The sequence below is a fragment of the Mytilus trossulus genome, chromosome 14, assembly GCF_036588685.1.
Source record: "Mytilus trossulus isolate FHL-02 chromosome 14, PNRI_Mtr1.1.1.hap1, whole genome shotgun sequence".
NCBI lineage: Eukaryota > Metazoa > Mollusca > Bivalvia > Mytilida > Mytilidae > Mytilus > Mytilus trossulus.
The window spans coordinates 78,096,702-78,109,515 of record NC_086386.1 but is presented as its reverse complement, the minus strand read 5'-3'; the positions used below and the strand labels follow the sequence as shown (position 1 = coordinate 78,109,515).

At 32.3% G+C, this 12,814-nt stretch overlaps 1 protein-coding gene across 1 annotated transcript; it reads left to right on the top strand.

Moving 5' to 3' along the window:
• The first annotated feature begins 10,107 nt into the window (after positions 1-10,107).
• Positions 10,108-12,308, top strand: LOC134695942 (uncharacterized). Its single transcript, XM_063557432.1, has one exon. It carries the CDS (start codon positions 10,131-10,133, stop codon positions 12,135-12,137), a length of 2,007 nt encoding a protein of 668 aa, XP_063413502.1. The 5' UTR covers positions 10,108-10,130; the 3' UTR covers positions 12,138-12,308.
• The last annotated feature ends 506 nt before the right edge of the window (positions 12,309-12,814 follow it).

Here is a 12,814-nt window from a genome sequence, read left to right as displayed (position 1 = left end):
GTTACTCATTACAATAGCTTTCTCTGATCTCTTTTAATAAACAATGGATTTTTGTCGGTTAAAGGCAGAATTACTTAATCTTAATTGTTCAAGTCTATTAATTTTAAAAGTATATACAATTATCTTTATGCCTTCGAAGCTGACACATTTATCAATTAGCTGGGGGACATTTTTGAGACAACGTTATCAAAAATGCTTAAAAGATTAAACACTTTACATTTATATTTTTAGGAAATTGTTCTATAAACAAGTTAAACTTTCTTTAATTTATTTTATTTACGTTTATTTTTCTGTCATTTAATTTTACAATTAAATGACAAATATTCTCTTAACTTCTGTGCAATTCTTCAATTATTCACCAACGCTTTACTTGTAATTTATTTATAAATCTATCTTTAAGTATCACGCATTTTTGCATCATTATATTACCCCTTTGTTTCAAAATTTTTGTCCCTAAAAATTAATAATGACTACTTAGAAGAACAATATGTGGTTTGATATGAGATAACAATAATATCAATAATAATTCAAAGTTTTTTTGTTATTTTGTCATCTTGATGCGCTGGCTGTCTTCTCCGTTTTGAATAAATCCTCTGATTTGATCGTTCTATATACACTATTTTACACAGTTTTTTTCTATTTCTGTCAATTTTCATAGAGTCATGTAGATTTGAGGTTATATTACTGTCACTATGTATCTTTATTTCCCTTCAAATGCTTCTAGTTTTCTCTAAGCTGATTAATTTTCGGGGCTGTAATCCCGGACCAGTCACCATGCAGGATACTCAGGAATATGAAACGACAATAGAAATAGTTAGCTTATGCATACACAATAAAAAAATATTAAGTAATAAAACAATTTATGTACATCACAGAACTTTAAAAAATTCTAACAACTTTTTTTTCATTAACAATGTTTTGTATACAGTTTTATTCGTATATCAAGATATCTATATACTTTGGTTGTATTAAGAGGTAACAAGGTCGCGCAATTAAAACAACACACAAGTTTCCAGACATTTTACAAGTTTTGGCCTATTTGACTCAAATAATAGTTGCGAGTGCAGCTACGTCTAAAGGCTTGAGCAAACTCAGATATATATAATTATTGTAAGTTTAACAGTACACTGTAAATTCATTAATGTTTTAGGACAAATAACTGTCACACTCATATTATAATTTTGTTTTACAAGTTTGTATTTTCTTTGCTATACAATGACGTTATTTGATACGTATTCGAGTGCACACAAAATTATTTGTCATAATCGGTTTCGTAAATCAGCTCTTACCCTGTCTTGCAGGTGGCAACTCGACTATTTGTAATTTTTAGCTATTTTTCTTCTTTTTATTTTCAGTATTCTAATACCAATTATATCTCCTTATTTCTCTTAAGCTAATTATTTTCTTTTCTCATTTCTTTTATATTTATATTATCTGTACTTTGGAGTGCAAGTTTACCACAAAACAGCTTATTGTTCTAAAGTATACGACCAACCTAGGTTTTATAAATATGCATTTTTGAAGTTGAAGTCAAACTAGTCAAGATGAATCACGGTAGCTGGTCATGACACAGCTGAGCACTAATTCTAAATACTACTAAGATAGTAGTAAAAATTCTTATGGTTCAAACTTGGCCTAATTCAATATCAGTGGCCTAAATTGTTAGCGCTAATTTGTTTGTGATGTTACTATGGTCACTTAAGAAAGCTAAATTGCATTATTGATATCTTGAATCCGACAGATATTTTAAGACTTATAAATTTATTAAGACAGTACATTTGTTGCTTAACATTCAATATTTCTTTATGGATTTGTCTGTTTTACAAGTAAACTAGCAGGTCTCTTTCTCTTAGTGCCTGATTTTGTAAATTTAGTGTAAAACTCAACTAATAGACCTTCGCCTATGTTTTCTTCAGGTTCCCAAGTAGTCTTTTTATAACCTACCCATTTGACCTTATAATAGTTTTTGCCTTGCCTACGCTTTTTGGCAAGTAATTTTTCTGCTATGAAGTCATTATCTTTGTTATTAGACTCATCATTTTGTTGCAACAATGCATCATTTTGTTGCATATGTGCATCATTTTGTTGCATTTGTTCATCATCATTTTGTGAACTATCTACATTGTCATTTTGGACATCATCTATATCATCTACTATATCTTTATTATTTTGAGCAAGATTTCTTTGACTATCTGGAATAGTTCTATGATCTCTTGGGTCAATATACGGTTTCATTCTATTTGTATGTATACGAGACTTAATCAATTTGTGATCTGAACATCTTCTTAACTTACATGTATTATTTTGTCCAACATTAATTACATAAAATGGACCATCCCACTTTGGGTGTAATTTGGGTGATAAACCTTTTGGTACTTTCATAGATTGCAACATGACATAATCTCCAACTCTGAATTTTGGTGCTTCAGCTTTCTTATCATACCTGTTTTTAGTTTTCTCTTGTGAATTTTCTACCGAAGTTTTTGCAATACCTTTTACAATTTTCAGTCTATCAATAAGGGTTTCGAGATGACTCTTCGCAGTTTTACTCATACCATCTTTAGGTTGAACAGAAATATCAAATGGCAAGTTCATTTCTTTACCAAACAACATTTGAAATGGAGAATAACCAGTTGATTCAGTATTTGTGGACATACGTAAAGCCATCATAACGCTAGGGATTAACTTATGCCAATTTGACTGATCTTTAGCCACTAATGTACGTAAAGTTTGTGCGATCGTTCGATTCATTCGTTCACATGTTGAATTGGTTTGCGGATGGTACGAACTAGTATGATACCTTTGAACTTCAAATAGTTCACATAGAGCCTGAATAAGTTTACTACAAAAATTAGCTCCTCTGTCAGATACAATTGCTCTTGGCGCACCAAATCTAGAAAACACCTCATTGTATAATACTTCAGCTATTTCGGTAGCTTCTTGAGTCTTAAGAGGGAAACATTCGGGCCATCGAGAAAAACTATCGACTACTAACAATAAGTGTTGATATCCGTCTTTTGTTTTTGGGTAGACATGTAAGAATGTCCATGTGCCATCTAGACGAAAGTGTCTTCAATAGGAAGGGGAAGCAATGGTGCCGGACGATGGTGTGTTGGTTGTTTTGACCTTTGACATTTATCACATGACGTCACATAATTATAAACCTCTTGATACATACCTGACCAATAATATTTAAGATGTATACCAGCGTATGTGCGTTTGATGCCTGTATGACCATTGTGATCATGATATGCTAACAAAGCATCTTGTCTTAGACATTTCGGTAAAACCAATTGTTCAATCATGCTTTCAGCTTTAGGTATCCCTTTTGTTCTTGACCTATGTAAATGAATTAACTCACCTGATTGACTTAATCTATAGTGGTCTCGTTCATAACATATGTTGCGAGCATCTTTTTGATTTACGGGCAACTCGCCCGTTTCAAGATATTTTATCAATGGGATCAACTGATCACATTCTCTTTGCAATTTTGAAATATCTGATACATCATTCAGATCAACCTCATTTTTTTCAAGAGCTGCAATTATTGGTTTTTCATTTGCATACTCAAACTTAATTTCAGTTTTGATCTTATTTTCCAATAAGCTGTTTACAGACAATTTCGGGTGTATTTCATCTTTAATTTCTTTATAAGGAATTCTTGACAAAGCATCCGCATTTGTATTCTTTTTACCTTCTTTGTAAATAATTTCAAAATCATAATTTTGCAATTCAAGAGCCCATCTCCCTAGACGAGAGTTAGTATCTTTTGATTTGTGTAACCAAACTAAAGCTTGATGATCAGTATACACTTTGAATCTAGCATGAGACAAATAAACTTTGTTTTTAGTGATACCTTCAAGAACTGCTAAGCATTCTTTTTCAGTAATAGTCCAGTTTAATTCATTATTTCTCAAAGCACGACCACTGTATGATATTACTCTTTCTTTACCATTTTCATCTAACTGACCTAGAATATAGCCAATGGCCGAGCTTGATGCGTCACAAGTTAAAATAAATTGTTTTGACATATCTGGGTACGTCAAAACAGGAGCAGTTGTCAAAGCTTGTTTAATATTTTCAAACGAAATTTGGCATTTATCAGTCCACACATATTCTTTGTCTTTTTGTAAAAGATTATTCAAGGAAACTGTGATTTTAGCATAGTCCTTTACAAAGCGTCTATAGTAATTACACAGACCTAAGAACTGTCTGACCTCGGTCTGATTTTTAGGCCTCGGATAGTTTTTCACTATAGTAATTTTAGATTCATCTACTTTTGAAATAATATGACCTAGATAATTGACTTTCTTAACAGCAAAATGACATTTTTGTGGTTTAAGAGTAAAATTTGCATTTCGTAATCTAGCAAAAACTTCTTCAAGATGTTGCAAATGCTCTTCAAATGTTTTACTGAAAATCAAAATATCATCAATATATGCAAGTACATACTTCCAGTGCAATCCTCTTAATATTTGTGACATGACCTGCGAAAAGGCTATACTGCTATTACGTAGACCATACGGCATTCGATTCCATTCATAGATTCCAGAATGAGTTACAAACGCTGCTTTTTGTTTAGAATTTGGGTGCAAAGGCACCTGCCAAAAAGATGAAGATAAATCAATAGAACTAAATATCTGTGGTTGCATTTCTCCCATAGTATCAAAGACATCATGCATGTTTCCAAGCGTAGCATGCATCGGGGAAGTAAAAGCATTTACCCTTCTATAATCAACGCAAAATCGCCAACTGTTGTCTTTCTTACGAGTGAGACAAACGGGGCTATGCCAAATAGAATTAGAAGGCTCAATAATTTTATACTTCAACATCTCTTCAACTTGTCTTTCAATCTCTGTTCTAATATTGGGTGCAGCTCTATGTGGGAGTAAACTTACAGGAGGGTTGTTCCCTGTGTCAATTTCATGAAAGTGTACATCTGTCTTGCCAATTTCAGACAAATCTGTTGCAAATACATTCCTATTTTTATCAACAAATTTTCTTAATTTATCTTTTTGCTCATTTGTTAAATCTGCTTCAGAAAGATCAATGTTTAAGTTGTGTTTTTGCTTTTTATGACCCTTTTCAATGTTATTTATATGAACTTTTTCAGTTTTATCAGACCAATTTTGAATAGAGTTAGGTTTTATTTCTGATATTAAAGCAACAATTTCATTTCTGTTTAGCACCACTTTATCTTCATTTGGATTTATGACTTGCATTACTGCTTGCTGGGTTGAAGACGACACTAGACAAGCAGCACCTACAATGCTTTTATTTTGCAAAGACTGACTTGGTTCAAGTATTATTTGCTTCCCTACATATTGTTTAGGAATTTTAACAGGAATAATGCTTATTTTCCTAGCTGGAAGCTCAATGTGTTTTAGAGTTTTAGCTTCATTTTGTCTAGTACTTATGAGTGCGATCTGTGCAATTCCATCATACAAGTTTAAAGTTTTAGTAGGATAATTAATGTTAGCTTTATTATATTCCAAAAAGTCATTTCCAATTATTAAAGAGTGTTGAATTCTATCAATTATGTAAAAATTCTGGTAAACAATTGGCTCTTTATCAAATTTAAGTGGAAGTTTTACTTGTCCTTTAACAGAAATGCCTTCACCGCCTACACCATAAACATTGTTTATACTTGACAAATTAACTCTTATTTTAGTTTTATCTAGTTTATTGAATAAGTAACTTGAAATACAGGATACAGCAGCTCCTGTGTCAATCAATCCTTTTGTTTTAATTCCTAATATATCAACATTTACAGTGTTTCCTTCAATATTAGTCATTAAATTTATATAGATATTTTCTCTCTTCTTCTTGTGTGGTTTCTGTCTAGTTTTAAAGCTTTTAGTTTTTACCACATTTCTATAAGATTTAGTGAAACAAACTCTTGCCAAATGTCCTATTTTTTTACAATTAAAGCATTCTTTATTTCTTGCTTTACATTTATGGTTTTTATGGTAATATGACATACCACAATATTTACAAGCATAATTTTGCTTTGTCATCCTATTGACTCTGCTATTTCTATATGCATTTACCTGTGGCATCTGATCTTTTATTTTCAAATTTAATGTATTAATTTTCTCAGTTATTTTATCTAGATCTTTATTTTGCTTTATTACATTTAGATTTGAGCAATCAGAATCTTTTATTGTTTTACGTACGTTAGCACATTTTTCAGCTATTATTGCCGCTTGCTTTAATTCATTCAGATTTTTCGGGTTACTCAAAGTTATGCTAGTATTTAATTTAGGAAGTAATCCCTTTTTACCCATGATGAATTCTAAATTTTCAGGTATTTCTAAATCCTTTGCAATTATTCTTAGTCTGTCGAAAAATTCTAAAACAGATTCGTTTTCCTTTTGTTTTACATCTAATTCAATATCGTCTTCATCTCTTGAAAAACGTTCAACTAAACCTATTTCTAAATTTTCTGTACTATTTTGAAAATTTTCATTTAAACCATCAAACCAAACTTTAGCTGATTCTTTCAAATAAAACGGCAAGTAATGACAAGCATATTCATTTGCTATAGAATTAATTTTGATCCATTTTCTAAAGTATAGTAACCAATTTGACGGGTTACCCGAACCATTGTACATAGGAGGTGTTATAATGTTAAAATAATTAAAATGTACATTACCATGTGGTTCAGCCATGTTGTTCTCTTGATATTATTATGTTTTCATTTTCTTTTCTTTAGTTGTCCATCAGTTGACTGCAAGTTGTAATTTGTCGAACTGTGCCGAAGTCCATCTTTACATGTTGTTCATTGTTGTAGGTACCGATGATTTTACCACTCGTCTCCACCAAAATATATTATGCGGGAACTTGGTCCCGACTTTGTGATTCGTGTTGTCGTCTTTCTTTCATGGTTTTATCGATTCTTTTTGCGGGGAACTGCTCACTTAGATGTTACATTGTTTGGGAACTAGTTTGGACTCGGCATGACAACGGGACCTTTAAAAGACAATCCAGTCTGCTAACTACATTTTATTCTGGTTCACAGTCTAGTCATATATTTACAATAGTTACAATAAAGATTACATAAGTTTTCCATCATAGTTATACATCAAATATTTCGCGATATCAATCGAACGATAATACAAAAACCGACAATAGTATACGCGCCATAAATGAACAGTCGTGTAATCTGTTATCTCCCCTTATTTCGTTTACTTATAATATTCAATCAAATATCAAATTAAGAATTGTATTTTCAAAAGTTATCTATACGAATAAGTTAATTCCTTTTTTATATGTTAAGAATATTTTATACAAATCATTTACCTAAATTTTATGTCAAACTTTGTCTCCTATTTATTTAAACTGTACCACGATTTTACTTGTGAATGTGATTAAAATTACTTTACTGGAAAACATCTTTTAATTGTTTAAACTCGTTTCTGCTTAAGTTTAAAAGATAAACTATTAAACAAATTTAACATTTTTACTAACCTTTAAAAGACAATCCAGTCTGCTAACTACATTTTATTCTGGTTCACAGTCTAGTGAACCAAATAGTTTTGCACGACTTTATATAGCAGACTGGACTTAATTTGACACGTAATATTTTGTTACTCATTACAATAGCTTTCTCTGATCTCTTTTAATAAACAATGGATTTTTGTCGGTTAAAGGCAGAATTACTTAATCTTAATTGTTCAAGTCTATTAATTTTAAAAGTATATACAATTATCTTTATGCCTTCGAAGCTGACACATTTATCAATTAGCTGGGGGACATTTTTGAGACAACGTTATCAAAAATGCTTAAAAGATTAAACACTTTACATTTATATTTTTAGGAAATTGTTCTATAAACAAGTTAAACTTTCTTTAATTTATTTTATTTACGTTTATTTTTCTGTCATTTAATTTTACAATTAAATGACAAATATTCTCTTAACTTCTGTGCAATTCTTCAATTATTCACCAACGCTTTACTTGTAATTTATTTATAAATCTATCTTTAAGTATCACGCATTTTTGCATCATTATACATGCAACGGATATGGACGGACGCCTAACGGATAAGAACAGACGTCTCACGGACATGAACGGATTGAAAAAAAGTTATCCGTAAGGCGTCCGTTCGAGCTATCCGGTAAGGTGTGACCGAGGCTAAAAACATTCACTTTACGAAATATACTGTTGAAACTGACTTCTTCGAACTCATTCGGTTCAAAGGGAACTTGCTTTAATTAATCTTACAACCCAATTGATTTAGATTTACAACAACAATACACAAACATTGCCATTAAATTAGAATAACAAAACTGTCTTAAACAACAGTAAGATGTGAGCCTTTATTTATTGTAGAGGACATCATTGTCACATTGATGTGAGGAATAAGAATAGAAGCCTTGTTTCTATGTTTATCAAGATCATATTGGTGCCATGGAATTTATACATCATAAATTGTCTTCTAAAAAGTATGATCAATGAGAAATTATCACTGATTAATTTTCAATTACAGCACTACCATCCAAGAGTATAATTACAGATTAATTTTCAATTACAGCACTATGAACCAAGAGTAACTACAGATTATTTTCGATTACTGCACTATGAACCCAAAAAAAATTTATTTGTACAAGAAGAAAGACATTTAAATATTAGAAAACTGAGAAAATCACACTTCTCTTCATCTTTCAATCAACATAAGAGAGACGAAAGATATCAAAGGGACATTCAAACTCATATTTAAAAAAAAAATGACAACGCCATGGTTAAAAAAGAAAAAAAAGACAAACAGGTAAACATAAGTAAGCAAAACACAACATCGAAAATTTTAGACTGAGCAACACGAACCCCATCAAAAACTGGGGGTGATCTCAGGTGTTCCAGAAGGGTAAGTAGATCCTGCTCCACATGAAGTCCCAGTTGTGGTACCCATGTCAGTACAAACCCGGTAATATGTCTCAATCAGTAGGTGGTATTGTAGTTTGAAACGCATTCGATATCATCAATCCAACTAAGGGATATAATTTATTCAAAAGGGATGACGTTAATTGGTTCAAATTCCAACGAATAAAGCACATAGGATATTTTCATGGGATAATTTGCAGTAATGAATTTTCATTAAATTTTGCAAGCAATATATTTAACAAGTAATTTATTACAAGTAATACACATGTAGTATGGTAACTTGATCATACTTTTCTAATACAAAGAAACAACTCATCTATGAATAACATATCTTTTTAAAAGAAAAAAAGTAATAACCAATGAAAACGCAAATGATGGAGTAAGTATAGTTATCAAAGGTACCAGGGTACCGTTTCACAAAGCCGTCGTAAGTCTACGTGTCATCGTAAGTCCATCGTAAATAAATCGTAGGATTAACAGCCGTTTTTATTTTTAGCCAGGATTATAATTTAGTACGCTAGACGCGCGTTTCGTCTACATAAGATTCATCAGTGACGCTCATATCAAAATATTTATTAAGCCAAACAAGTACAAAGTTGAAGAGCAAATAGTCCTTTTTTCGATGTTTATACATTCCCCGAGACATTTGTTTATGAAGAGTGAAGAGTGTGTTCTTTTTTTGTGCTGTTATAAACAAGTTCCAGGTTAAAGGAGGATTTATCACCATATAACTATTTTAATCCCGCTTCATTCTTTGCGTTTCTTTTCAAAGTTTTAAGTCAGAAGCCTGTTATTCTTCAGTGGTTGTCATTTGTGGCTGTGTTACTTTTTTGTTTTTCGTTTATTATTTCGTAAATGAATTAAGCCGTTGTTTTTCCCGTTTGAATTGTCCTACATTTGTCATTCCATGGCCTTTCATATCTGACTATTTGGTATGATTTTTGCTCATTGTTTAAGGCCGTACACTGAACTATATAGCTTTTAATTTCTATGGCTTTTGTTTAATTATTGTTTCATTGACAAATTATACCATTGTGTTTTTTTAAATATTCATACTTAATGGAAACCCATTTTCAAAATTTTCATCAGCTATGAGACGGCGAGCCTATTAGAAAAGGTATTACTTGTGACACGTCTAATAGATCAATAACTAACCACACTAATATGTGTCCACACTTGTTTATCTAAAGGGGGACAACTATTAATGGGAACATTGATAATACAAGGAAGTCATGAATTACCTGTGAAATGGCTACGGTAGGACAGATCAATAAACAAGATGTTTGCACGTGTCCTATTTGTTTAGAAACACTAAAGTCACCGAAAAGTTTACCATGTTTACATACCTTTTGTGAAACATGCATTGGTGAGTTTATCTTATCCACTGAACAACGCACAGAACAAAGACTTTCGAATTATCCTTGTCCCGTTTGTAGGACAGTTGTTACACCCACCAACCCAAAAGACGAAGCATCGCAATGGGCAGCATCACTCCCAAATAATTTTACAATTTCGTCATTAATGGATAATTCAAAGAGCGTCAAACAGGAATGTCATCTCTGTCAAAGGCGAGACAAAATTTCCGAGGCAACACAATGGTGTCGAGATTGCTTCGAAGCGTTGTGTGAGGAATGCTTGCAGCTTCACGGTCTTATGAAACTGTTTGCTGATCATAAAATTGTGCTCATTGAAGAAATTGATACTTTTGTTTCCGTAGAGGAGCCTGATTTAAGCATGATATCCGATTTGTGTCCAGTTCACACCTCAAAAGTTTTGGAAGCCTTCTGCTTTGACCATCAAGAGCTTTGTTGTGTGTTTTGCCTAACTTTACAACATAGAAAATGTGAAAAAGTCCAAGTAATTGAAGATATAAATCACTCGAAAAAGGACATGATAAAAGCGCTTATGTCTGATGTAGTTGATTTTAAAGTGAAAGTAGAAACAATTATAAAAGAAAAAAGAGTTGAAAAAGAAAAACTTGACGCTGCCTTCATCGGAATAGAGGAACAGGCCAAGAAATTTATTGAATCACTAAAGGATAAACTTGACAACTTATTGAATGTGTTTATTAAGGAGCTGGACATAACTCGAGAGGATTCGGAACATGCATTTGATAACAAACTGAAATCGCTTCAAAAACTTTCAAATTATTTTGATAAGCTACAGTGTACAACAAAAACAGTCCAGGATCATGGTACATTAAACCACATGTTTATCCATTACGAAACATCAAAAACGAAATTAAAGTCGGCCTTAACAGAAGCAAGTATGATTTTGAATGTAAGTTCGATTCGTACAGCTAGATTAGATAAAAGTAAAAAGCTGGATCAAGTTCAAAGGGCAAATGATCTTGGTGTGCTTAAATTAACAAGAACAATTCCAAAAGAAATGAACACATATATAAAACAACTATTTCCAACCAATAGTTCTCTTCATTCAAAAACACTTCCTTATAGTAGTTTTGACAGTATTATTTTGAAACACATTAAAACTATAGATATAAATGGTTTCGATGTTTATGGAGGCGTTTTCGTGTCAGATAACGTAATTGTTTTCGGTGGAAAGGCAGATGAATCGGCTGGAAAAGTAAAGGCTATTGGTATCTGGAACGAGAAAATAATTGACGAATGTTCTTTATCAACCATTGTTAAACGACTAACTTTTGATGTCGAAAGCAAGTCCCTGTTTATTTCATGCAGTGACTCAAAAATACTTCGTTTAAAGTTTGCCTCACTGTTTAATTCTAAAATTACAATTAAAGATGGCAGTCATTTCAACGGAGGTCTATGCATATTGGATAGAGCATTATATGCTATTGTCGAAACAACTATATCAAAACTAAGCTTAGAGAATTTACAAAAGCCTTTAGAAGTTTGTTTTGCTACCAACACATGTTGTTTAAATATCAACGGACTTGAAATTGATTCGAAAAACCATCGTTTCCTTTACACTTCAGCGAAGTATGAAGTTGTGTGCATATCGTTGGACGGAAAAGACATTTTCAAATATAAAGATGACTATATGAAGGAAACAAGAAGTTTATCTGTTCATCCAAATGGAATTATATGTGTAGGAGATTTATCTGGACAGATTCATCTAATATCAGAAGACGGACAAAAAAGACGAACCATATTGAATAGCTGCCACAAACTGCAAGCTGTTCATGATTTATGTTTTGACGAGTCCAGTTCTCGTATGGCTGTTTTTGGACCTGGTTATATAGAGCTGTACGATGTCTGCACAGGAAGTGGATAACCAATTTCGAGTTTGATCAAGGAGACATTCATTAGAAATACAAACGCTGTCGTTTCAGTTCTATACGAAATTTGACAAAAGTTGAAAACATTTAATCAGAATAAATGAAAACTTCTTTGGGAAGGTATTAAAAGAATTTAAAAATAATAAAAATTGTTAGTTTAATCTCGAACGAGCTCCAATAATTTTATGAATAGGACTGGTCTATATCAATAAAACTAGACATGATATATATTTGTCAATGATACAGCAAACCAACGACCCTAAAACAAGACATATACATATTATTAGTTACATGGTGTATTAGTGACCCAATACTATATATATATGGGGTCAGTAAATGTGACCTCTTTTTAATTAGCCTTTTTACATACTGGGTTTGTACGAATATGAGCAACATGACGGGTGCCAAATGTGGAGAAGGATCTGCTTTTCCTTCCGGAGACCCTGAGATAATCTCCAGTTTGTGGCGAGGTTCGTTTTGCTCTGTCTTTTTAGCTCACCTGGCCCGAAGGGCCAAGTGAGCTTTTCTCATCACTTGGCGTCCGTCGTCCGGCGTTAGCTTTTACAAAAACCTTCTCCTCTGAAACTTCTGGGCCAAATTTAACCAAACTTGGCCACAATCATTATTGGGGTATCTAGTTTAAAAAATGAGGCCGATGACCCGGCCAACCAAC

Excerpts from the sequence above, each read along its gene's own strand:
- LOC134695942 (XM_063557432.1), top strand. The coding sequence starts at position 10,131 with ATGGCTACGGTAGGACAGATCAATAAACAAGATGTTTGCACGTGTCCT.